Genomic DNA, 27,610 nt, shown 5'->3' on the forward strand with positions numbered 1-27,610 from the left:
TTATTAAAACACACTAAGTTAACGGAGCTGGGAAGAGTATATGCATGATCTTTAGCCGGCATCAACTTGCCAAGGATATTAGTGTGATCATGATACGTTTAAGACTGCATCAATGATCAGTCAACTGATGATGGCTACTTATGAAGATAAAGAAAGAATGAAAGTAATTTAGTTTCCTGAGTTCAGATCAGTATTTGATGGGAAGATAGAACAGTGTTGATATTCATAAGACTATGACTCTACAAAACCTTGGAAGTGATTTCCATGGGAAATGTTTGGAAGTAGGAATAAAAGGCCAAGAAAAACACCTAATTCTAAAGAATCTATATACCACTTTTTCTTTACGATCTTCATCTTGCTTTTTAGCTAACCTTTCGTTCAAAAATAAAACCGATAGTTTCAAATTTTCTCCAAGGATATGAAGGGTATTCTTGAACTTTTTCCGTAGAACTAAAGATTTTAATGATTGAGGAATGAAATACTTTTAGGAAGCAGAAAAAGCTTGCAGCAGCTTCCAAACTATATAACAGCTGAAAGAGACATGTGAATCCGACATTATAGTTGATTCTAGCTAGCTAGGATTCAGCACAAAAGTACAACAAGCATAAATTATGAGATGATAACTAAGAAAGAGAACCATGGTCAAAAACAAAAGTAATATGGAAATCTCACAAGTAACAAACAGATAGCATTGAAGTTCATCCTAAATGACATGAAAAGATAGCCAGCAAGAAAGAAAACATTGAGATCCTCCAAGTTCGAACAGATCTTATGATAGTTATAGAAATTTTTCTAATATTTATAGTAAAAAATTATTATCTATTTTATATTTAAAAATACAACAATAATAAATAGAAAAAAAATTAATTTTTACATTTGAATGTATGTTCTTAAAACAATAAAAAATTTCTTTAATAACGAGACATCAATTTCTACTATCAACTCTTTTGACAAATAAAATTCTAAAGAGTAAATTTTCTTCTAAGGTTTAAAACTAGATTTAAACTTTTCTAATTTGTGTTTGGTGTACTTTAACTCATGTAGATGCTTCTATTTATGAATGTGAACATTTTTTGGATAAAAAGAAAAGATTTTATATGAAATAATTTCATATATCTTTATCTTTATAAAAATAAAAATTATCTCATCTTTTATTTTGATAAGTTTCATGATATAAGATAAAGATAATTCACATTTAATCACATGATGTTGGATATGTAGTAATAGAATATTATTTTTGTTTAATGGAACCTCCACATTTTTAAAACAATACTCTCTTTTTTATATTAATTATATTCTTAGTACTAGCAAAAAATATAATAATATTCCACTAAAATATTTATTTGATTCAATTAAATTCTCTAACTCAATTATCAAATAAATTACTTTCTATGGTAAAGATTGAAACATTTGTACACTCTCTTTAACATCCAAATAGCTTGAAGTAACATCTTTTATCTTCAAAATAGAAGAATAATGTAATATTATTTTTCCATCATTTATAGCTCAAGATTCATGCTAGAGTATAGTATTATTATCAAACTCTAACACGTTAACACATTTAGTCAATGAATGACTTAAGAAATTTTTTTCTTCTTTCATTCAATTGTCTTGGTCAAGGTCTTAATTATATCACATAGCTCAACCTCATTATTACCTAGAGCTGATGGATTCATTCTTTATTAATCATTAACTGTACAAGTATTTAATCATATCTAATATTCATTCAACTAGTGTCCTAAAGCATTAGGTGTCTGGAATTAAAATATAACAAATAACTTATTAATTATTATGATAATGTCAGGAAGGAAACTTTTATATTTCTGTTTGAGAATTTTTTGTTGACATATCAAGATAACATTAACTATTAGGAATTCTTAATTAAATCAGTTCAACGATGACATTCACATGTATATCATATATATATATGCAATTTAATAAATGAGATTTATTAATCTTTATCCAATAAAGATCATTATATATATAATGTTTTATTTACAATAATCTTATAATCAAGAATAATGTAGATTAAAATGATAAAATACTTATTTTTCATTATCATAATCTCTATCATGATAAGAAACCTTTAATTTTAAGCAAAGACTTGTTGAATTAACAATTAAATAAAATAATAAAAATAATAATAAAATAAAAAATAATTCTTTATTAAAATTGATAATGTGATATATTGAATCTTAAATATTGATATTTATTTCCATCATCTCCTTTCCCAGCCCCAACTCCTTTCAATAAATTTATTTAGTTTTTAATTTTTGTAAGTAGTTGAAAGAACCTTTTTCTGCTGCCATGTTTCTTACATGCATACTGCATTTTTTAAAGAAAATTTAGCAGATTTTCTTTACTTCCCAACAAAAATTGGGGTAGGAACCAGTTTCTCACTACCAAGCCTAGCACCTGGAAACAATGAGGACAAAGTAACATTAAATTCGGTGGGACCATTTTGCCTAATAGATATCCATTGTCAAAATTGTCTTACTCATCAAGCCACAATGCAACGCCACCGTTCATCCTCTATCCTCCACAAATCTAATTCTCCTATTTTTCTTGCTTCAGAAAGAACTAGCCATAATCATCTTCCAACCATGTAGGCATCTTATCTTTTTAAACATCATCATCACCATTCATTGCAGCACCACCTTCTTCACTCACTAGTCCCTAGTAATGGCAGATGCCAAGAGCAACCCCAATGCACAACTCCTTGAAGAACTGGAAGCTTTGAGCGAATCCCTTTACAAACAACACACCTCCACTACCACAGCCAGAAGAACAACTTCCCTTGTGTTGCCACGAACTTCAGCTCCGCCTATCGAAGATGCCAAACATGATGATGGAAACAGCAACAAAACTCGGCGGCGCATGTCCATGTCCCCATGGCGATCAAGGCCAAAGCCTGATGATGATGCCACTGCCAAGGCAGAAACCAAAAAGCTTGATGACAACACATCAACAATTTCTTCAGGTGAAAGTAACAAGAAAGGGATTTGGAAGTGGAAGCCTATTCGGGCTTTGTCTCACATTGGAATGCAGAAACTAAGCTGCTTGTTTTCTGTTGAAGTGGTCATAGCTCAAGGCCTTCCTTCTTCCATGAATGGACTTAGACTATCCGTTTGTGTTAGAAAGAAGGAAACAAAGGATGGAGCGGTTAAGACAATGCCATCAAGGGTTGCACAAGGAGCTGCAGATTTTGAAGAGACCCTTTTCATCAGGTGTCATGTTTATCATACCTCCAACCAAGGCACTGCTGCAAAGCACATCAAGTTTGAGCCGCGCCTCTTTTGGATATACCTTTTTTCTGTTGATGCTAAGGAGCTTGATTTTGGAAGAAGCTCTGTGGACTTGACTGAGTTGATAAGAGAATCCATTGAGAAAAACCAACAAGGCATGCGGCTGAGGCAATGGGACACAAGCTTTGGCCTGTCTGGGAAGGCAAAAGGAGGAGAACTTGTTCTCAAACTGGGCTTCCAGATAATGGAGAAAGATGGAGGAGTTGATATATATAATAATAATAATAATCATAATAATCAAGTGGAGAATTCAAAGTCCAGCTTTGGCAAGCTTAGTAGCTTCTCTTCTTCTTTTGCTCGTAAACAATCCAAGACATCATTCAGCATGTCTAGTCCTAGAATGACAAGTAGAAATGATGCATGGACTCCTTCACAATCAGGAATAGGAGAGGATATTCAAGGAATGGATGATTTGAACCTTGATGATGACCCAAATCCGGTGCCGGCTCAGGATTCCTCTTCCTCTACACAGAAAGTTGATGAACCACGTAGTAAGGAACAGGTGGAGGATTTTGATCTTCCAGATTTCGAGGTTGTGGATAAAGGGGTTGAGGTTCAAGAGAAGGAAGAAGATGGAGGAGAGGAAGCTGAGGAACCTGTCCAACAAGAGGAATCAACTTCAAGTGAGGTTGTCAAGGAAGTAGTGCTTGATCATGTGCACCTTACTAGATTGTCTGAGCTTGATTCAATTGCTCAGCAGATAAAAGCTCTTGAGTCTATAATGGGAGAAGATGATAATAAGTTTACGAATATAGAAGAAGAGACAGAACCACAGAGGCTAGATGCAGATGAAGAAACTGTGACTAAGGAGTTTCTTCAGATGCTTGAGGATCAAGAAAACAGTGATTACTACTTGTTCAATCAACCTGAAATTCCACCTCTAAAGCTTGAAGGACACGATGATGCTTCTTCTGCTGAAGATGGAGAATCCAAAGTGTATCTTCCTGACCTTGGAAAGGGCTTGGGTTGTGTAATTCAAACAAAGGATGGAGGCTACTTGGCATCTATGAACCCTTTTGATATCGCTGTGGCTAGAAAAGATGCTCCAAAGCTAGCTATGCAGATATCAAGGCCTTTTGTGTTGGCAATGGCATCACACCAATCCTTGACAGGGTTCGAGTTGTTTCAGAAATTGGCTGACATTGGCTTTGATGAACTCAGCTCCAAGGTTTTGTCCTTAATGCCAATAGATGAAATGGTAGGCAAAACTGCAGAACAGGTTGCTTTCGAAGGCATTGCCAATGCCATCATACAAGGTAGGAACAAGGAAGGAGCAAGTTCCAGTGCTGCTAGAATAGTTTCTTACTTGAAAAGCATGGGAAGTGCCATGAGTTCAGGAAGAAGAGAGAGAATAACAACAGGACTTTGGAATGTTGAAGAGGAGCCACTCACAGCAGAAAAGCTTCTGGCGTTTGCCATGCAGAAGGTTGAATCCATGACAGTTGAAGCATTGAAAATTCAAGCTGACATGGCCGAGGAATTAGAAGCCCCATTTGATATTTCTGCAAAGAAAGGAGAGGCTGGGAAGGATCTTTTGGCTTCGGCTATTCCACTTGAGGAATGGATCAGAAACCAAAGCTATACTAAAACTGCTGGCGCAGGATGTTCTGATGGGGAACCTGAAAAAGTGACACTGGTATTGGTTGTCCAATTGAGGGATCCAATGAGACGCTATGAAGCAGTTGGAGGACCTGTGATGGTGCTGATTCATGTAACAAGTGCCGCTGAGACAAAGAGGAAAGAGAAAAGGTTCAAGGTAACAAGCATGCATGTGGGGGGTTTCAAGTTAACAAGTGTCATAAAGAAGAATGCATTGGACAGTGGGAAGCAAAGACTCACTGCAATGCAATGGTTGGTTGCATATGGTTTGGGAAAGGCAGGGAACAAGAAAGGGAAGCAAACATTGGCAAAGGGACAACAGCAAGACCTGTTGTGGAGCATTTCATCACGAATAGTTGCTGACATGTGGCTCAAAACCATGAGAAATCCAGATATCAATCTTGGAAAGTAGTAGTAATTAGCACCTCCATTCTATTGTTAGTTAATTATGCCGAGGAAGTAGTCTTGCATTCATGTCCTAGTCAAAGATTCTTGTTTACAACACACACACACCTAAGCCACTGCAGCTACCTATACCATTTGAGAAGATTTATGAATACAACAAGAATTGTGTAAATGTCGTGCCATGATTAGTTTTTTTTTTTTTTTTTGTAAAAGCCAATAAAATTTCTGAGTCGTATATAGGACATATGGTATTTCAACGATAAAGGGGTAGATTAGCTCTACAAGGTCCCATCAACCTCATTTCCATTTTTTTATCTTTGTTTTTATTTTCGTCCTGTCTGCATATTTGTTGATTTGGTTGGACGATAAATCTTATCAATACATTGTTTTATTATTATTATTATTGTGTAAATTTACCTTTGGTCACATCATTAATTAATAAAACTTGCATAAAAAAATTCAAAAATCGATATTTGTTAGAATTCCTCTCCTTAATTGGTGAAGTACATAAACAAGTAATAAATAGTCGTCGAGAGAAATATCCTTTCATTCCCTGTAAATAGGAAAAGTTGTGAAGTGCTGAAGAATTAGAATCTATAGATTATTGGTATGATTCATAAAATGTTGATCAAAGTTTGTTCAAACATGAATCGACTTGTACCAAAATGTATGAATTATGTGCAAAACTTGATTTAAAGACTCCTAGGAACAAAGCTCATCTCATAAAAAATATTGCTGAAATTGGATAATCAGATGGTCAGAACATAATCAAGCATCTAAACACCTTCAAGGAAATTATAAATCAATTGACAAAAGTATAAATGAAAATTGATGATGAATTGCAAACTCTTTTATTCCTCGTTTCTTTGATTGAGAGCCGGAACACATTGGTTGTCTGTACATAAAGATCCTATGCATCAGAAAGAATAAATCCAATCATCCATGCTACTGTCTTCTTTAACAAGAAAAGGTTTGACGACCATGATAAAATAGGAAAAGTCAGGATGACCTCCACAATAGTAGAATTATCGTGAAACACAAACTTCAATTTGAATTGCATATTTAAGTTACTGGAATTTATGCAAACAAGTGCAAATATGTTTACCACCAACTGAACTTAAATGTTTACATATATACATGTATCTTTCCATCAAAAGTCAGAAGTAGAAAAGGAACGAAAGTTAAAAACAATCAGTTATTGACACGACGGCACCGACACCAAAATGCAGTTCCTCCACTCCGGCCTCGAGCAACAGCTATTTCCTCATCAACATAAAACCAGATGAAGAAAGGATCCTTGGTACTTGGTTCCTTGTCTTCCTTTTTCCCTAGACTGATCTCTAGAGGTTGCAAAGGTCCAACTTTTATTCGAATGTTCTCAAAAACGAAAGCCAGTATTCTCTTTTTAAATGAAAGTCTGCCTTCAAATGTTAACTGTCCAATGGGTCCAAGATATACTCCATTTTCGATCCTCTTTGCCTAATAATTCATCAGCGTAACTTAACATTCCAACTTAGACAGAAGCGCCAAGTTTTTATTCAAAGACATTGAAGACATCGATTTGGCTTATGGAAAATTTACAAATAACGAAACAAACAACTGGAATACAACTTTGCCTGCATGAGAAGGCCCAAGGAGACAATCAAAAAGCAATTTCAGAGAGACCATTAACTCGCACATTTGCAATAGTCTTTCCTGAATGAAGTGGATATGCCCAGGGTCCTCATAGATAATATCTGAGGTCTGATTTCCCTGACTTCATTTAAGTGGCTAAGAAGAAACAGAGCAACAGTTGATTTTCAGTTTTTTTCCCAAAGACTGTGTTTGACTAGTTATTTCAGCTAGAATATTTGACAAGCTTATAAATTTGTTTGACTGAAATAGAGATGTTTGATAACTAAGCTTATCTCACTATTTTCTAGCATTTTTTCAGACAGTACTGATCTTATAATTTTATAAAATTCCATTAATATTACATTATTTATTTTATTCTTTACTCTATTTACACTTCATGTTATTTTTTAATCAAATGTTTGATCTTTAAACAAGCAGTAATGAGTTCAAAAATTAAAATTATGATTACCTGAACATGTATTTTTTGTCTACAAAAAGTATATAAATAAAAAATCATATAAGTATGTACTTTTAACTCATTTTATATTTTATAAACTAGTTCAACTGTTGATTTCACTAAACACTTTTAATTCAAGAAGTTAGTTCAAAAACATTCAACTTTTAGCTAATAGCTTTGTACTAAAAATTATATTTTTAACTTTCAACTAATTTATCAACTATTTTTGCTAAACATAGCCAAAATCTTCACAACCATAGATTGAAGATGATAAAAGTAGGGTATGCAATCAATTAGCTATTAAGATGAAATAGCCTAAAACTATTTATAACACCCTGATTTTTTCTATATGTATAACTAGTATTTTAACATGTGTAATGCAAAGTTAACAGTTCTCTCTCTTCTTCATAAATTGAGTTTAAAAGAAAAAATTGAATTAGGTCCAAAACTGAGATAGAGGATGAGAATTGGTTCCTCTACAAAGGATGCAATTCAAGAATGTCTTCACCCCAGGTGACTTGTATATGAATTTTAAGAGCTAAGAAACCAAATGGTGTAATGATTCACATCATAATATATTTAAAAACTTAGAAAGATAATAGAAACATACTTGACATCAGAATATCAGATACAAACTAATTTTAAAAGTCAGAAATGAACACCGAATGTTGGTAAGGGAATAAGTTAATGGACAACAGAACAATACAATAATGGCTAAAGAAGCAGCTTGTCCACCAACTGCATAAGAAAAGTCAAATCACAAGACTTAGGATTAAGTTCTAGAAAGTGTTGGAAAATGGCAACAAGACCATCAAAACAACCTTTATTCTTTGGCACATTTTCTTAACATCCCTCAAAATGTTTCTTGTGTCATGATCTCCCTTGCTTTTCCAGCTAGAAACAACTTCAGTTCAAAACTCAATAATGCATGAGAAATGCTAGCAACACACTCTCTTAAACACAATCCTTATTATTGGCCGAAATTTATTGAAAATCACAAACTTGTTTGGATCTAACACCTTATTTAATGAACCTTACTCGTAATTTTGTATTTTTCAATAAATTTTAACTAATAATAGAAAGTGTGTTAGAAAAAGTGTATTAGAGATTGTATTGCTAACAATCCTCAAAACACAAAAGATAAAAGGTAACTTAATATTTTAACTACAAACACTGGACAAGTATGCATCAAAATCAAGAATGAAATATACATAGAACCATGGGAAAGAGACTTACAGCAGCATCAAACCTCTGAACAGCTGTGAGAGGAAAATATCGACCACCTTTCAATTGTTTCTAAAATTCAGCACAAGCAGAAATTGCTAAGTGTAGATACAACAACCATTTAAAAAAAAAAAAAAAGAAACAGAATAATAGCCAAAAGAAGAGCTTCCAAAAATAGATGTTAACCTCAGCAGTAAAAATTAGCATCCAGGTCCTCCCTGGGGATTCCTTTCCACCAAGGGTCTCAAAAAAGGCAGAAGGATCAACTTTTGCTTTCTCAATGATAGACAGTGCAGAAAGAATATCCTCTGCTGCTACCTTTCTTGTCTTAGCTGCATCTTTTAACACTTTCACACTTTCATCTACATCCTAAGCAAATATTGACATTAAAAATTGAAACCAAACACGCATTAAAAAGGACTTTTCAACATTATCTAAGAAACCAAACAAAGCTTGAAGCATTAATGGGAATTGGGAACCCCAAAGGATAAGATGGTACCTTTTTGGCTTTGTCATTCTCAACAAGTGGGGTTGAGGAAAGTTGGTCTGTTTCAACATCATCAAGGGTTGCTCTGGTCCTTGTTCTTTCTCTGGGAAATTTAACGTTGTTGTTGTTGTAGAGTTTTGTTCCTCCGAGAGGAATGGCATTCAGAGGCTTAAATTGTGGTGATGAATTTGGGAAACACAAACGGAAGGAAGAAGCGTACAACGTATGAATTGAGCTCATTGCCATTTACAAATGAAGCTGTAATAATAATAATATATCTTACACTTTTGTGCCTTTTTTTATTTTTTTATATAAGCTTGGAGCATATTTTCGTGGCCATATGTATTTATTGTCTTTATTCTCGTGTTCTTTATGTATGTGGTCCTTAAATTTCTATGTTCATCATAATTAATGCCACTGGAGCGCGCTGATCAAGCCACTTTTTAACACCATAATTTTTTTCTAGTAAGTATAAGTATGATAATATGAAAAATGAGATTTATTTAAAATATTAATGTTTTATATTTAATTGTATTAATTAATTTTTTAAAGTTTAAATAGTAAAATTAATATAAATATAATTAAGAAATTGGCAGATTTAATTATTATTCAAAAAAATGTTTTTTTCTCATTAAAATAAAACAATTTGAATTGGTAGTTGAATGGAGTAAAAATAAATTATAATTAAAATAATATCTATCATTATTTAAACTTGTATTTGCACTTTTAACTTAAGGAAAATAAATGTATGTTAAAAATGAAAACTGTGCTGCATATTTGGACTTCTTATCCATGAAATGAAGTGTGTGAGAAGCTAAAAAAATTGTTTAGCCTAGAGTAGAAATTAATTTATTCAAAATAATAATAAAATAATTTCACTAATTAAGGTGACTCCTGAAATTACCAAATATTTTTACTTGGCAAATTTTAAGACACTCTTCAAAACAGACATAAATTAAATATGACTCCTAAGATAATTCTAATTTATTTTAACAGACGCTTCTTCAAGACCTATAATTTTATTTAGAAAGACATTAAAGACTTTTAGAGTTTAAATTGTGGTTGTAAAGAATTTACACTATCAATTTCTCGAAAAGTATAACTGATTTGACTTAATTATTGTATAATTTAAAAACTTATCATATGTGTAAGATTGAATTATGGTGTAAAAACCTTATACAATCTATAATCTTATTGTATAATGTTTTCTCAAATTTGAAAATGTTTGATACTTAGGAAAAAGAATTGTTAAGTAGCAAAACTGCACCACAAACCAATTGCAACTAGCACTGGGTTTTTACGCCTAAACAATTTTTTTTATCATAGCTACCGAACTCCTAATACCATTTATCCCCGAACACTTAATTCATTTCATGCTTTCACATATAATTGTTTTGTATCATATTTTTAGAGAAACAATGTGATATTGTTATGATTAAAAGATAGACCGTAAAAACGAACCCTTTCTAAACCAAACATTCCCGAACAGTCCACTCTATTTTATGGCTTTTTTTAAAATGAAACTTCTCCCAATTTAAGTTCGTGGCGTCTATCAACTTATCTTATGAAAGATCCGACAACCTATTGTATGTCAGGAGAAGTAACTCGGCCTTTACAAGGCTCGATTTCGACACAAGTGCATCCTCAACATAAGTTGTCTGTCTTGACAAATAAATTTATTATAAAATCATAAACATGGACCCGTAATCCCAACTTGCAAATTTCCAGTTCAACAAAATTCCATCACGTTTACTAGGCAACATGAATCATTAAAACAAATCACAATATCACTATCAAAACTAAATATGCTAGTCAACTGCGACTAGGACACTTGCTTAACCGCTGTTGGGCTAATAGTCATCAGATTCCACAGCTAATAAGGCAGATTGATTTAAAACCATCTATTTTCAAATTATATCTCAAGAGTAGCACGGTTGGAAGCAGCCAACCGCAAAATACTGAAGCATCCAAGCCTTGTAAGGCCGTATACAAGTACATCATGGGCACCAGCGGCAACAAATAACTCTTCACTGAATACCACCCCAAGTAAAAGCAAAATAAATACCGAAATGAATATATGGTAAACTTGATGCTGTCAATTATGCCTCAAAGCTGCCACTCCATTAATTTGGGCAGGAATTCCCGTCCTGTCCACAAAAACAACTGTCACAATCTCGATATCACTGTTAACTTTAAAAAACAAAGGCAACGACCAAAAATGAAAACTGCCTGTTAGCAACATGTTTGATTTGTAAACACCAGAATATATGTAGACATAATGTTTGAAACATAATGCAAAATATCTGAAATTTTCAGTTCAGCCCTTTGCAAGTCAGTTTCCAAATCAAAATTCCACTTTAATTTCTAAAAAGACTAGAGATAACTGCCAAGTTAAAAAAACAAAAAATAAACAGAAATATCAGGGTAATCAAGTCATATATGCCAGAGCGGCAACAAATATGAAAAGTTAAAAAGTATTACAAAGTTGACCATGAAAAGCAAGAGCAGCTTAACAAGAAGCAATAATGCATATGAATTACTCATTACCTCAAGTCAAAATTGTTACAAATTCACAGACCAGTGACTTTTCCCACAGCAACAGTTTTTCCTGTAATATAGAGTAAACCATACAGTTTAAAATTTAAACATATATTAATATCAGAAACATATTCACAAGACAGATTTCCTAACTCTTACCTTCAGTGCGAAGAGTGAACCTCCCAAGTTGGGGAAAATCAGAGAACTTCTCAATGCAAATAGAGTTATTAACCTGTAAGTACATTTCCAATACAAAATGAAATACACTGGAATATATGGGGGGAAAAGCAAACTACCATCAATAATAAACTGATCTCTCTATTTGAGACTTTAAGAATCAGTTAAAAAAACATTTCATAGCCCTAGGAAACCCATATACAGCAACACAATAAGGGCAGTCCAGCACCATAAAGCTCCTGCCATGTGCAGGACAGGGTCAACCACCATGTAGATCATTAGAATTTAGAACACAGCCTCACCTTGTAAGAGGCTGATTCCAACACTCAAACCTATGACCTCCTGGTCACATGATGACAACTCCAAACATGTTTTTTAATAATGTACAGCAATACAATATAGAAGATAAAAAAGAAAGAAAAATTAGCTTCTAGATTCACAATGCAAAATAATGCACCTGAACACGGCACATTACAACAGCACCATTCTTCACAAACAGAACTTTCTTTTTCATAGGCTTCTTTGTCTTTGTATCGATTTGCTGCAAGAGTTCAACAATCTCACATTCCTCAACCACAGAGTGGATGTGCAGAACAGCCTTGTACCCAGCAGTAAAAATAGCCTACAGATCATATATAAAGATTTAATGTCTGTCATTAATATATAGAAACTGAAGCTAGCATCCAAATGCTGAGTATGGGGAAGAAAAGACGCATACATTGTCTAGCAGTTCAAGGATCACCAACTGAGCAACAAACTCAGTAACTGCTGGTATTGGATTAGCTGCAAAAGGGAAAAACCACCAGACCAATTAAAAACACCAACCAGCAAATGTGTGTAACCACATGAAAACAACACGACAATGAAAATGTAAACGATCTAAATTTAATTTACTAGATAAAACACATATTTGGTGGGACAAAGCCCTTTTTGACACCACTCTTGAATCAATTATGACTAAACCAAATTTTAAATACTTGCCATAATTTGTTCATAGGTTTCAGATCCAACTAAAAACAATACAGTTAGGTTAACTTGGAAATTAAAGTTGCAACAAATAGTACATTGGTATGGCAACATCTCATACCATATTATACGGCTAAACATTTCATATCAGAATCAAATAATAAATGAAACATGAGACAAAAACAAGTTTTTACACATTACACTGAAATTGTTTGGGTAATGAATTTCTATCCCTTTTCACTAAAATTTCTGTAAAAATAAATAATTAAGAAAATATCTTCCAAAATGTACTACCATAACACATATTTATGTCCGGCAAAATTTTAACTAAATGGAGGCAACAAAAAACCTTACCAACACTAGATAGAACAAACCCAGATAAAATGTCTTCATCTTCAACACCAGATAATCTAATCCGTAAATTTTCACCAGGTCCAGCACGTTTAACACGATCTTCATCAATAAAGATGGCAACAACTTTCACTTGATCCTGCAGGTTCATGTGCAGTTGTCACCATTTCAGTTCATGTTCAACAAAGAAGAATGGTGAAATAAAGACAGTTCACAATAACCAAAAAAATAAATAATCAACCTTATTTGGCATGACCAACAAGGAATCTCCCTCACGAACACTGCCAGATTCAACTTTGCCCATAACAACAGTTCCCATGTCTTTGAATTTGTCAATAATAGGCATCCTGCACAAGTCAGAACCTCAATCATAGTAAAGAAGTTGAACTTCAAACATAATAAAAAATTATAAAGGACCTTGAGACGGGAACAAGATGGTCAGAAATGCAATACCTGAAAGGACCTTTGGGATCTCGCAGTGGAACTTCAATAGCGTCAAGTGCCTCAAATAAGCAAGGCCCGTTCCACCATCGACAAACACTTTTATCCACTCTTGTTTTCATGTTTGCACCCATTAGACCAGAAATTGGTAAAAACAAGACATCTGTCAAATAAATAATTAGTAAAATAAATTTATTTCCACAATTCATTAAATTGGAGGAGATCTATGCATAAAAATGAAATTGTTGCTAAGAAGTGGTTTCCAGAAACAGGGCTTTCCATGTCCATTTTCATATGCTTTTCAAATTCTACACAATGAAGATAACTTGTATAACAGGAAAAGAATAAACTTCGCACAACCTAAAAAACCCTTGAATCTCAACTCTTCCTTAAATCAAAACAAGTTGTTCATTCCATACACTAAGGTTCAACATCCTCCTCCCATCCTTTTAGAACTTCATACCAAGGATCTCAAACCTGCTCAACATTTTGCGCAAAGAAACTACCAGTCATCTTCAACATATCCCAAGCTTTCAGCAATACATAACATTTCCCACTCTAGTAGAAAAGAACAGGCATCACAGCCCCCCAAATCACATTTTTTATTATACAAAGCATGTTCTCCACGTAAAAGCTACATAACCCACCCATCATAAATCACATTTTGTTAGGTAACCCCATTAGTAGTTAGTTATGTTAGTAATTAGTTAGTCTAAGAAATACAGGGGGTTATGTTAATGGGCCCGTTACTGATTAGTCCCAATAAGGGTGGGTTTATGTTAGCAATAGCATATAAACTAGGAAGGAGTTGAAAAGAAGGGGATCAGTTGGTACTGTGACTGTCACGACCTATCCTTGGGCCATGACCGACGCATAGACTATGACTTTCTTAGTCTGGCCAGCCTACCCTATACAAAATAACCTGTAAAAGAACACATAATATATCTAGACAAATCCATATATATATATATATATATATATATATATATATATAAATCTCATTTCATCCATTTAATATCAAGGTCTCAAGTCGCAACACAGACCCTTAATATATTATCCAAAATATCCACTAATATCAAAGTTGATTGTAAATACTAATCATCAAGCGCCTCAAAACATCATTATCATATCGATAAGAGAGAATCATTTAAGTGTCAAGATAAAGGAATTCTCTCTAAATCTATTACTACCCTGGTCCCTATAGCTGCATTATGCTGGAGTTACAAACAAAACATCCATCAGATGCAATGGAGGCCTACCAAAAGATAATCAAATTCCTGGGTACGTCAGCAAATCCCAGGAAGTCATTTACTCCACTATTGTGTATCTAAGCAAATGAAATAAAATATGAGGTAAGTCACAAGGACTTAGTGAGAACATAAAATACAAAGCGGACAAGAAAGGAGAGCACCGCATAGCACGAGTTTTTACATCCATAGAAATTTAAAAATGACATCAAATAAATAACTAAATAAAATACACTTGCTTTTAGAAATCAATACTCAAAGAAAAATAATTTCAGAACTACTCATAAATTGGTATTCAAGAATAAACACTTTATAATCAAACATTCATTCCACTATGTGCACATAGACCACGTTATATTTTCGTTGTGGCGAACGGTAATTATATGACTACAGGGCTGCATTATCTCTTTGTTGCAGCAAAGGTAACATATAAATATACTATGAGTCTCTTACTCATAGGCTACATTAACTCTTCGTTGTAGCAAACGGCAATTATAATCATACTATGAGAATTTTACTCATAGGCTACATTATCTCTTCGTTTCCTTAGAACACTACCCATTTCCTTAGATTTTTCTATTTGATCTATTTAAGGTAAATGTTTATGACCCATTGTGTTAGATGAGTATTTTTTCTAGCACTGATTAGTTATGGGTTGTATGAAAATGGTTAGAAACTAAGTATTAGGGATTTATTGTGGTTTCCTCAAAACCCTAGGTTTGCTAAAATTAGGGATTTTGTCTAATCCATTGTTCTATTGTTTTAAATGCTTAGATCCTGTGGAAAATACAGTGGTTGACCTTCCCAACAGCAGTGGAAGACATTGATTGCGTTATTTAGGTGAGTAGTTAATCTACTTAGCGACATTTTTAAAGTTCTTTTAGGAGAAGCAATTAAACTTCAAAATATATATATTCTTTGTGATCTTGGAAAATTATTTTGAGATTTTGATATTACATATAAAAGGATGGATGTGGAATTATTTATTTATTTTAATTATTGTGAATTCATGATAATTGCAGTTTGCTACAACGAAGAGATAGTGTAGCCCATGAGTCGATTTCTCATACTATAATGATAATTTCCGTTTGCTACAACGAAGAGATAATGTAGCCTATGAGTAAAATTCTCATAATATGATTATAATTGCTTGCTACAACTAAGAGATAATGTAGCCTATGAGTAACAGACTCATAGAATATTTATATGTTCCGTTCGCTGCAACGAAGAGATAATGCAGCCTACGAGCTAAATGTCGTAGTCATATAATTAACGATCGCCACAACGTGGTCTATGTGCACATAGTGGAATGAATGTTTGATTATAAAGTGTTTATTCTTGAATACCAGTTTATGAGTAGTTCTGAAATTATATTTCTTTGAGTACTGATTTCTAAAAACAACTGTATTTTATTTAGTTATTTATTTGATGTCATTTTTAAATTTCTATGGATGTAAAGACTCGTGGTATGCAATGCTCTCCTTTCTTGTCCGCTTTGTACTTTATGTTCTCACTAAGTCCTTGTGACTTACCCCCTATTTTATTTCATTTTCTGAGATACACAACAGTGGAGTAAATGACTTCCTGGGATTTGATGACGTACCCAAGAATTTGATTATCTTTTGATAGGCCTCCATTGCGTCTGATGGATGTTTTGTTTGTAACTCCAGTATAATGCAGCTATAGGGACCAAGGTAATAATAGATTTAGAGAGAATTCCTTTATCTTGACACTTAAATGATTCTCTCTTATCGATATGATAATGATGTACTTATGATGTTTTTAGGCGCTTGATGATTAGTATTTATTATATTCACAAATCTGATCCAGTTTCAATCACATTCACATCAGCATCACACATTTAAAAAACAAATGAATTAGAAAGATAGGAAACAAAAATCCCAACATTTCCTCAAACAAGTAAAAGACATACCTTTTTTTACGTTGTATCCAGATTGCTTTAGAAATGGAACCATCTTTGACTCAATTTCATCATACCTAGTGGCACACCAGCAGCAGGAATCTAATTAAAATATAAGCACAGAAAGGGAGTGTTTGCGTGTAGTGAGAAAGTGAGAGAACCTTTCTTTTGACCATTGCACTGTAGGCTCATCCATTTTATTGACAACAACAAGAAGCTTAGACACACCCAGCGTTTTTGCAAGCTGGACATGTTCACGAGTTTGTCCACCTCTCTCGTATCCAGTTTCAAACTCTCCCTTCCGAGCAGAAATAACCTGATTGATGGGGCATAAAACACAGACAAATATCATCAGATGCTTGTGAAGAAGCACATGCATATGTTCAATAAACAAAGTAACACCATAGATCAACTAACCAACACCCCAATATCAGCTTGAGATGCACCACTAATCATGTTGGGAACATAACTTTTGTGACCCTGCGAAAGCATTGTAATTCAATATTAATTGTTTTCCTCAAAGTAGGCATAATATCGTTGAATTGTTATAAATTATAGGAGAAGAAACAATCGAGTTGAGGGAGGAATCTGTCAGAGAAAGTCCTCTAAGTAGTTCAAAACAGAAGCCTGCTACTCTAGAAAATATGCATGCCCACAATACAGAAAACCAATCTGAAGAGAATCATGCAATGCAGATACTCACAGGTGCATCCAAAATAGTAAACCTCGTAGTTTCAGTCTCAAAATGTGCTCTTCCAACTTCAACTGTTTTTCCCTGCAATTATCACAACTTTGCCCTAATTATGAATTCTACTCAAATCCATACATTTAAAAAGCAAAAACTACAACAATTGGGATAAACCAGTTTAATTTTATCAGCAAATTGATCCATACCTTTACCCTCTCTTCCTCATTTGTGTCCATTATATAAGCCATATACCTAGCATATCAATTTAAAATCATTAATTTCTAATGGATTAGTATCAGGTATATTCACTAAGCTAAAAAATCTCCCCCTTCTCTCCCCCCACCCCCCACCCCCCCCCAAAAAAAAAAAAAAAACTCCTCTTAAGTCTTAAAGAATATAAAAACTTGAAGATCCAATTGGCCACATCCCCCATTTTATAGTTTGAACACCCCAACCCTACACGATCAAAGTGAAATATACAAAATACGCAATAAAACATAGAAGCTAAGAAAACACCATGCTTCAATTAAGATACGAATAGCTAAAAACACAGAATAACATCAAATTTGAATTTCTAGTACCGCTGGTCTACAGTTTAGAACTAGTGGGAGAACATGCAAAATAAATAACGGAAAAAGTTCACCCACTAAATTTGAGAAACATAAGAATATATTGAGTAATGGACAAATACCAAGTGTAAAAGCAAACTGGCTCTAGAAGATAGATAAACTAGCCCACCACAACTTTCATCGGGACAGAGAGAGAGAGAGAGAGATTTCACATAAATATTTGTAGTTATGTAGTTGAAAGGAAATAAAATATCCAGAAGGTAAGAAACAATGCACATTATAAACCAGAGATAGATGCAACAGGATGAGACAACCATATGATAATGTCTCATAACATTATCAGAAAAGTCAAATACAAAAGAAACATACATTTAAAAAATCCACAAGTCCTAATTGAATGTTCTGTTTGGATTTTACTTTACCCATCACAGCACTTGTTCTGAGCAATGCAAACTGCAGGACAGACTATCTTTTTGTTTACTTTGTAAAAGTCAAATACAAAAGAAACATACATTTAAAAAATCCACACAAGTCCTAATAGAATGTTCTGTTTGGATTACTTTACCCATCACAGGACTTGTTCTAAGCAATGCAAACTGCAGAACGGACTATCTTTTTTGTTTACTGTGTAATACTTATTATTTCCTCTGTTATATCTGATTTAATCTAAATGCAGCATGTAATAGTCCAGTCCATTCACCATTGTAATAATTACTTGAGCAACATGAGTACATTACATTATCCAGCACTGAGAAATTTCATCCAAATCGAGTCAAATAAGCTACCTAGGAAATATATAACATCCAACATTATGTTACTGCCCAGAGTCTTATGTTACTATCTTGTCATTTCACAACAACCCAGTACCAAATAGCTGAAAATTATTGGACATGCTGAATGCTTACAACAGATACTATCTAATTTACTATAGAAAGAAGATGAGCCAACTTAATAACTCACAATATAGAATGAAGGTGAGCCAACTATGTGTAAGTGATTTTAGCCTGAAAACAATATGTTAGGACCCTATGACCTAAGTTGCAGTAAACAGATGATGAGGCAGCAGAGCAGCATAAGAACACATATAACACTTTCAATCAAAAAACAAAAGTAAATGAGCTAACCAGCTTTCTCGACTTTTGTCCTTAGCCTCTTTCTCGTATTTTTGGATAGTCCGTTCATCAACTTGACCACTAAGGAAAAGTATCTGGCCTCCAGTTGTAGACTTACCAGCATCTAGAACAAAAAATACAAGAATAAATTACTAGTAGAACAAAATATACAGAATGATCATCTCTAACTGAATCCACTGTTCCTCACTCCTCTCTCCTCCCAGCTGCCACAAGTTTAGGCAGTTACAAGAAATGTTTCATGCATCTTCCATTCCAACTCAACTCTGTTACTCATGTGAGTCATTATGCACTGCCTTTCCCTACAATTTCCTCATTATAGTAATATGACTGTACTCTGTATTTATCATAGCGCAAATTTATTATGTGTTGGATTAAGCTTCATTTGTGTTCAAACTAGCTTATAATCAAAAGCTCACCAACAAAGCATTACAAAAGTTATTCTTCTTCCAAATTTAAATATTTAATCCAATTCTGCACAGATTACTAGACATTAACCAATTATAGATCAATAACCACATGAACATAGGAGTGAATGCATGCAATCCAAGTTTACAGGACATTCTTTTATTCTCTTTCTGTCATGAAAAGCAAAAAAATAAATAAACAGAGGCAACAAGTGTAACTCCGCTAGTAGTCCATGGTCAACATATAAAACTCATAAGATAGGAAGTCAAACCAATAGCCATTTAATTCTATAGTGCACAATACCCATGGTTGTTGAAGGCTCAAAGCTGAACAAAGCACAAAAAAACCCTGATAACACATACTGATGATCAGTGTCAAATTCATCAACTTACCAACATGACCAATAAACACAACATTCAAGTGTCTTTTTGTCATCTCAGGCACATCTTCTTCATCTTGAACAGAAGGAATCTCCTTATCTTTCACTGCAGATCAAAGTCAAGGAGTGAGCACAGGAAAATGAATATTTGTATACAACGAGCTGTCTAATTCCAAAAAAGCAATCAAATGTAAAATATGTATATAATTGCATACTTGAAAACTAAATACATTTCCCAATACCTTTTGGCTCAGCCTCAACAGCCTTTGGCTCAGCCTCAACCTCCTGCTTTGGATCTGAAATCACCAAGGTGAAATTCATTATATGATGCCCTCCAACCTCCATCATTAATTTATACTGTTACAGAAGTTCAGCAATAACATACTAATATAGGCAACAAGCAAGTGAAACAACCAATAAATCAACCAACAAAGAACACAGACCTAATGCATGAAACACTTCTGCATGTTCAAGGAAGCTAGCAATACTTGATTGGTAGAAGATATGAAAAATGAAATTACTCAATCATCATTTTTCAATGATGACTGGTAGGAATACAAGCAGATAGGGGTTATAAGGTTGGCTTACTGGTAAAGCGAGGAGAGGTTGGGGGTTCAAATGAAAAAAAAAATTGGGTGGGGGCTGGGGGAGGCATTGGATGCTAACTGAGCTCCAAAGTTCCAAAGAAGTAGTCATATGCATATGCATATGCTTCACAACAATATCAATCATAGGCAAGACAAAATACAGCTTATGGGATATGAAACTATGTTGTGAGATTGTGTATTACAGCTACTGATCATCCATCATTCATTCAAAACAAATAAGCTGATATAACCAAAATACAAATATTCAACATAAGTATGGGAGTATAAGCAGGAGCCTGAAGAAAATGGAGGAATAGAGGAACACAAACTCATTTTCTGACTTCCACAATATCTTTTAAGAGCCTCATTATGAATTTATGATAGTAACTTTCGACATCAAAACAATCTTTCCAAACAAGTGAGAGTTCATAAATGATTGTATCTAGGGGGAATGGAAGGTGCTGCTGTGCACAAAATTTTACTCACGTAAGAAGTAAAAACAGGTTGATCTCAAAAGAAAGAAGAAGAATAATACTTTAGTTTAGAATGAATTTTGCAAATGAGAGCCAAGAGAATAAAAAGAAAGGCAACAGAAAAACAAGAAATAATCTTAAAGTATAATTATGTAACAAATTTAAGTTTTAACATTGATGAGATTTATTTTCCCAGAAAATATAAATATAGAATCAACCACTTCCTTACAACCAACCTTCATCCATCTTATCATATTTCTCAACTTCTTCTGGCTTTCCATCCTCTGGATTTACCACCCCATTATTGTCTTCTGCTATACCACAAATTCACAACCAATATTGGATAGAAAAGATTAAAATAAAATGGCACAAAATCATAGATAATAGTAAAAAAGAATAAATACGCAAAAATCAATAGGCCAAGGGATTACCTGCCGAATCGAGCTGCAAAGAACGGATGTCCTCCTCAATATCTACCATTTGAAACAAAACAGAGGTAAATATCCAACTCCCCCAAATCCTTACAACATCTCAAAGTAGAGCGCTTTTGTTCGAGTCAGGAAAAGCAATAATTCATTTGTTTCTTTAAAATTTTCTTTTTCTTCAGTAGGAATGAAATTGAAAACAATTATGAATCAAGCCACTAGCCCATATAGTAGCATGCAACTCAGCTTACTGGATCAAGAAATTCACTTGCAACCAAGAGAAGTTGATAAAATTGAAATAGAAGGAAAGAACTGTAACACGCAATAACATATACGGCATAGCAAGGGCGAGCTCAATGAATTGAAGTTGAGCAGAAAGAAAACCTCGGCGATCGGTAGGGTTAACCGTTAACGATAAAGCAGCAAAGATCTATCGAAAAGTGGGAACATGCAGAATTAGAGGAAACAAAGGAGGAAGCGAGATGAAGAGGACGTACCCATGGCGAAGAAATGGATTCTGTAGAAGTTGGAAACGAGGGTTTCGGCGAGAGAGGCAATACAACGCAACAAAGGAGTCGTGTGAGGTTTGGGACTAGTAAGCCACTCTTTAGTATTTATCTGTCTGCCACTGTCTTCTGTTATTGGGTTGGGTTGGGTTCGACCTATTTCTTTAAAGTATAAATACGCAAAAATGGTCATAAGCGCTCAAGTTAATTCATAGACTCCAATTTGAAACAATGTTGATTTTAATAAAATAACCTTAAGTTTTTTGTTTTTTAATTTATTTCTGTTTAAAATAATAATAATTTTCTGATTTATTTGTTTTTTAAAAAAACATTTATATTAAAAAAAATTAAAATTTAATTAAATTTACCCAATAATTAAATTTTATATTAACGAGAAATTTTAATCAATTATATATTTATATTAATCATAACTATTAGTTAATAATCAAATATGTTAACAAGACAGTCAATTTGTAAAAGTAGGAAGAAAATGTTATAATTTAACCAAAGTTGAAATAACCCAAGAAAACGAATCCCACGCTGAATTACGTTCGTTCGTTCACAAACGTAAAGATCTGAAGCTGATAAAAAAATTTGAAGTGTGAATTGGAATGTATGGTGTAGATCTGGAGAGGTCGATAAACCCCAATTTGTTTGCTTAGTCGGCAATGAGGATTCTGCAACTTGGTTTGTTTCTTGCTTTAGCATCTGGATTTGCAGCCATTTCCATTTACATCACCGGCCTCTCTGATCCTTTTGTATGTATGTATGTATATGTATTTTTACCGTATATATATATATTATTCTAACTGCGTCAGTTTTGTTCTTCTGTCTTGAATCTAACAATAATGTAACCACCACACGCGCAGATCCCAGTTATCACCTCACGGATGAAGACACCCAAGCATTGCTTTCCCTGCACGACACTTTCCAGAAGTGTGTGGTGCGGTTTCCCTCCCTCTGCTTCTATGCTTTCAATGTGTTTGTCTTCTTAAGATTTCAACACTTTATGCATCTGTTAGATCTTGTATTCTCACTATGGATTCTTTGGACGATAGTTGCTAATTTTGTGTTTTATGCAGAGTGCAAATGGACTTGGCCTAAAAGCAACCAGGGGCACAGATTATTGCCAAACCACAATAAATTTCCCCAGTGACACCATCCCCAAATGGGTAAATATTTCCAATCATTTTCTGAGCTCTTTGTTGTTCAATGTTCATTAAGGAAGAATAAGTGTTGCATATGTGATTTAATAAAATATGTTGATTATGATAACCTACTACTTGTGGGAAAATGGTTTCCTCCTATACTTAATCGTGTGGCTTAAAAGCAGCTAAACAATTAGCCCATTTTTTAACATCTGGAGTTTTCTGTAAGAACAGAAAGATCCCAAAACCGGTGAACTTGAAGCTCTGTCTTTTGATTTAAATCTATGTGAAGCTGTGGCTACATGGGAACAAGTAAGCAACTTAGTCTGTGTTTTTGTGATTACAATTAGTCAGAAATCTATCATTTCTGTCTTGTTATATGCATCCGGATGCTTCTGATATCTTATTTGATAGATATTTCTATTAAACCCTGTAAATACATTTTTTATTAGTTTTTTTTAATTGTAAAAGTAATTTATGATCTATGCTTTACATTTTATTGTTATATGTCTTGAAATGATTTCTCAGGTGCGAAACAGTACCACTATACTTACCAAGGAATTCATTGATTCTTTACCAAATGGATGGGAGGAATATGCATGGCGTAGGATCAATAAAGGAATACAGCTGTAAGTAAATGTGCAACTCAATTTTACTGAACAGCTAAGTAATTATGCAATAATGGTATCCTATAAGAATGACAGACAAACTAGATTGCAGTTTAATTCATTTATTAGAAAAGAATTATAGTAGTATGTTTTATATAGCTGGTTATAAACTTCAAGAAAGATTTTCAAAACTTAAAATGATCTTAAGTTTTTCTTTATCCAAAAATGCAATAGTGAGTTTCGTGTCCAAAATAGGCATATGATGTTACTTGAATTAGGATACTCTGTCAATTTGTCACTCCTAAGACATTTTTATTTGGCTGTTAAGAAGCAAACCTCATGCTCTTGTAGAGGACATAAAACCTTTTCTTGAGTTATCTATTTCACTCTACCCTGATTGCTAAGTATGTTAGGATATAAGGAGAAGGGAGAGTTAGTTAAGATAGTTAGACTATTAATGAGTTAGTTAGTTAGTTAGTTAGAGGGGTTTATTAGATATAACAAAGAATTAGTTATGGTAGTACCCTAACAAAGTACAACATAAGTTTCTCAATGTAAAGCGTAGATATCATGTTCCATGTTTAATGTATATATAATATAATTTATGATTAGTTATGGTATTAAAGTCAGTGGTTATTGTTTAGAAGGAAATTGAAGTTAGTGTAAAGTCCTCATAGAATAGGATCTTTCTGAGTTGCAGCAACCGCTGTGAGAACAAGACCTTGTGCATGGAGAAACTTTCACTGGTTCTCCCTGAAACACCACCATACTTCCCAAGACAGTTTGGACGCTGTGCTGTTATTGGTAACTCGGGAGATCTCTTGAAAACAAAATTTGGAAATGAGATAGATGGTTATGAAGTTGTCATTAGAGAAAATGGTGCTCCAACACAGGTTTGTTGCTCAATAGGATGTTTCTTATTTTATTTTATTTTTAAGTTTATCCTTAAGACCTCAACCACTTAGTATTACTTATGACTACAGAACTACACTGATTACGTGGGTAGGAAAAGCACATTTCGCCTTCTAAACCGAGGATCCGCCAAAGCACTGGATAAAGTTGTAGAGTTAGATGGTATTGCCACTTGTTATCTTGTGAGTTCAACTTGCTGTAATGTGAATTACTATAACCTTACTATAAATGCTGTTTCTGCAGAACAAAGAAAAGAAGTCTTGATAATAAAAACAACAATTCATGACATCATGAACAAAATGATTCGGGTATATTTCCTTGTCAAGGGAAACCACCTTCTAAAACCCTTGCTTTGTATTTACATGTCACACATTCTATCCGACACTTGCAAAGCAATTGATTTTTGTCTTCTGCAGGAGATTCCTATAAAAAATCCTGTGTACCTCATGCTAGGTGCATCCTTTGGCTCAGCAGCAAAAGGAACTGGACTTAAAGCTCTTGAATTTGCTCTCTCTATGTGTGATTCAGTGGATATGTATGGTTTCACTGTAGATCCTGGTTATAAAGAATGGTATTATATTTTCTTTCGGCAATTAGTATCTCTGGTTAAATACTTCTTTCTTTGGAATATGGTTACCTGATCAATAATCCTTATTTCTTCTAGGACAAGATATTTCTCTGAATCCCGTCAAGGCCATACCCCGTTGCATGGTAGAGCTTATTACCAGATGATGGAGTGCTTGGGGGTAAGTAAATCATAGTTGTGGAGGTGATAGGTTTGAGTCATACTAATAACTTCCCTTTGGAACCAAAAGGAAATAGATTTTCCTCATTCTTGGCGGAGAATTATGTTAATTGTTGAAGTTTCACACTTAGACTGTATAAATGATAAGCAAGAATGCATATTCCTTGTTGACTTTGTGCTTAGTAGTACAAATATAACCATTGTTCTTGTTTTTCAAATCACTGATTTTTTCTATCTGTTCCCATTGTCAAGCTTATCAAAATTCATTCTCCCATGCGAGCTGATCTAAATCGTGTTGTAAAATGGGTTCCAAGCCGCCATATTATAAGATCTGCTAGAATTGCATCAGAGAAATTACTGAGGTAAATGATTTTTTTTTTTTTGCATGTTTTTTTAATCCCGAAACGATTTTGTACGGATTTTACCTTGAACCTTTTGTATAACTATAGTAGCAAATCTCTTGATATCTCTTGGCCTGTGCTCTATTTAGTCAAAGCTTAAGTTGTGATAAATAAATAGAATATTTTGTAGTTTGTTGTTGCCTTGTAGGTAGTGCTCATAAGTAGAAGGGTATTATTGGTCTTTGACCTGTTCTATCGGGAGATAGAAAATACTGAAAGGTCATGACCCTTTTGTTTAACTTCATTTGAAATCAGTCGTACGACCCTGCTAGTTCACTATTCTGAGTGCCCTACTAATTCACTGTTCTATGAACCTTCAAATTATCTTTCAAATTGTGAAACTCAGATACAAAATAGTTTACTATTCTACGGGCATATAATATTGATCATCATTCATCAACACTTAATGCTACTATCCTGCAATGGTCTTTCTGCACAGTGAACATGGCATGTTATTTATTGTTGTTCACTATTAATTGAGCTTAATGTGAGTACAGATGAATTGCATCTGAGACTATTTGGAGACTCTCAAATTTATGATTTTGACAGGAGAGTTGGAGCAGGATCTGAAGATCCACTGGCTGCATGTTCCATAATTAAGAAGCAAGTAAAAAGAAATCTAAATGCAGTTTCAAAGCTCAGAAAGGCAGCACTTGATCATTTACGGTATGTGAAAAGAACAACCATGTATCCTCTAGAGCATAGTCCTGGACATGGGTCGCTTTGCACTGTGCCAACTGATTAAACTGTTGGGAAGCATCCAACCCCATCATTTACAAAATTATCCGTTTTTTTACCTTTTCCAAAATATGTCATTAACTTGACAAAATGGCAATGAAGCTTCCTACTCACCAGCGTAGTGGTAAATCAAGGAAATTTATTTAATCTTTCTCATTTTTTTCTTCTTTCTGTTTTGAAACTTTTGAAGGACTTAAAATTTGGTTAGGGAGAGGATTACAGAACAGCTAGGACAAAATTTTGAGGCATCTGTAATGCTTAGTTTAATTATAACAAATTGAGCGGTAATGAATAACTTTTTTTTTTCTTTAAACAATTAATCTCCATAATTTTAGTGAGTTAAAGCTTGGCATGTTCCTCGATGCCTCGCTAAGTGTGTTTTGATTACAAACTTGAGTTTGAACCAATCTGATTTTAGAATCTTAATTTTGGTTAGATTTTATGTTGAAGTAATAACATGATTTATGTTTCGATAATTTTACCTCCACTGTGATTTTCACAAAATAAATGTTATTCGGATTATATTAATCAAAATCGCTTTTAAATGTATAATTACTGAAACAGGTATTGGTTTAGAATAAAATATTAATATGAAAAATTGTTAAGTGTTTTTTTGTCAATACACACAAATGGTTTATCCTTCCAATTAATAAAATGTTGCTTCGCTGCGGTGAAGTAGTGAGACTACTTAATTTTGTCTAAAAGTGTGTCAATCATAATCGATATGTTATTTATCTAAGTAGAACTGAGTTTGGATGTCTTAATTAAAAAAAGAGACACTACTAAAAGTAATTAACCCTTAAGTTCTTTGGTAGAGGTTAATTATCACACTCAAACATTTTTTACCTAAAAATAAATAAATAAATAAAGTGTGCTAATCATAATTACAGCATGGATTCTCTCTATTTTTCTTTCTTTTCATTTCTTTCATTACCAGGCTTTTAGAAAAATTGTTATTTTTATAAAAAATGTATATCATTCTTATTTATTTACCAAGAAGTTTTTTTTATACCAAGAAACTTATGAAATGGAAGAAATAGAGAAAAAGAAAAAGAAAAAAAAGAAAGAGGATCCTTACCCCTACATGTTAAAATGTGTAAGCGTTCTACTAAATAATGTCAATGTGTAGACGTCAGGAGGTTGGTAATAAAGACAACGTTA

The 27,610-nt window shown here is 33.7% G+C and overlaps 4 protein-coding genes across 6 annotated transcripts; 2 read left to right on the forward strand and 2 right to left on the reverse strand.

Moving 5' to 3' along the window:
* Positions 1-2,516: 2,516 nt before the first annotated feature.
* Positions 2,517-5,706, forward strand: LOC114421254 (protein PLASTID MOVEMENT IMPAIRED 1-like). The gene has a single exon (XM_028387103.1). It carries the CDS (start codon positions 2,683-2,685, stop codon positions 5,314-5,316), a length of 2,634 nt encoding a protein of 877 aa, XP_028242904.1. The 5' UTR covers positions 2,517-2,682; the 3' UTR covers positions 5,317-5,706.
* A 588-nt stretch (positions 5,707-6,294) lies between these two features.
* On the reverse strand, positions 6,295-9,387 carry LOC114421255. Its single transcript, XM_028387104.1, has 4 exons — positions 9,104-9,387; positions 8,791-8,973; positions 8,617-8,676; positions 6,295-6,788 (listed from the first exon to the last, which is right to left on the reverse strand). Exons 1-4 carry the CDS (start codon positions 9,335-9,337, stop codon positions 6,501-6,503), a joined length of 765 nt encoding a protein of 254 aa, XP_028242905.1. The 5' UTR covers positions 9,338-9,387; the 3' UTR covers positions 6,295-6,500.
* A 1,363-nt stretch (positions 9,388-10,750) lies between these two features.
* LOC114421256 (eukaryotic peptide chain release factor GTP-binding subunit ERF3A-like) lies at positions 10,751-22,043 on the reverse strand. Its single transcript, XM_028387105.1, has 19 exons — positions 21,889-22,043; positions 21,398-21,439; positions 21,203-21,277; positions 20,149-20,202; positions 19,920-20,012; positions 19,114-19,225; positions 17,627-17,672; positions 17,436-17,507; positions 17,150-17,212; positions 16,894-17,048; positions 16,745-16,809; positions 13,577-13,727; positions 13,365-13,470; positions 13,127-13,262; positions 12,525-12,589; positions 12,264-12,428; positions 11,789-11,861; positions 11,639-11,699; positions 10,751-11,238 (listed from the first exon to the last, which is right to left on the reverse strand). The coding sequence occupies exons 1-18, from the start codon at positions 21,890-21,892 to the stop codon at positions 11,662-11,664; spliced, it is 1,515 nt and encodes a 504-aa protein (XP_028242906.1). The 5' UTR covers positions 21,893-22,043; the 3' UTR covers positions 10,751-11,238; positions 11,639-11,661.
* Positions 22,044-22,385: 342 nt separating this feature from the next.
* LOC114422310 (sialyltransferase-like protein 2) lies at positions 22,386-26,762 on the forward strand. 3 transcript variants are annotated; one of them, XM_028388605.1, is made up of 12 exons: positions 22,445-22,659; positions 22,767-22,840; positions 22,980-23,069; positions 23,280-23,357; positions 23,574-23,674; positions 24,354-24,546; positions 24,637-24,727; positions 24,809-24,873; positions 24,982-25,136; positions 25,230-25,311; positions 25,563-25,672; positions 26,261-26,582. In XM_028388605.1, the coding sequence occupies exons 1-12, from the start codon at positions 22,566-22,568 to the stop codon at positions 26,454-26,456; spliced, it is 1,329 nt and encodes a 442-aa protein (XP_028244406.1). In that variant the 5' UTR covers positions 22,445-22,565; the 3' UTR covers positions 26,457-26,582. The 3 variants fall into 3 exon arrangements, with proteins under 3 accessions (XP_028244405.1, XP_028244407.1, XP_028244406.1); XM_028388604.1 differs by having other exon boundaries at positions 22,386-22,659; positions 24,809-25,136; positions 26,261-26,762; XM_028388606.1 differs by lacking the exon at positions 23,280-23,357 and having other exon boundaries at positions 22,389-22,659.
* The last annotated feature ends 848 nt before the right edge of the window (positions 26,763-27,610 follow it).

This window comes from Glycine soja, chromosome 8 (genome assembly GCF_004193775.1).
Source record: "Glycine soja cultivar W05 chromosome 8, ASM419377v2, whole genome shotgun sequence".
Taxonomy (NCBI): domain Eukaryota; kingdom Viridiplantae; phylum Streptophyta; class Magnoliopsida; order Fabales; family Fabaceae; genus Glycine; species Glycine soja.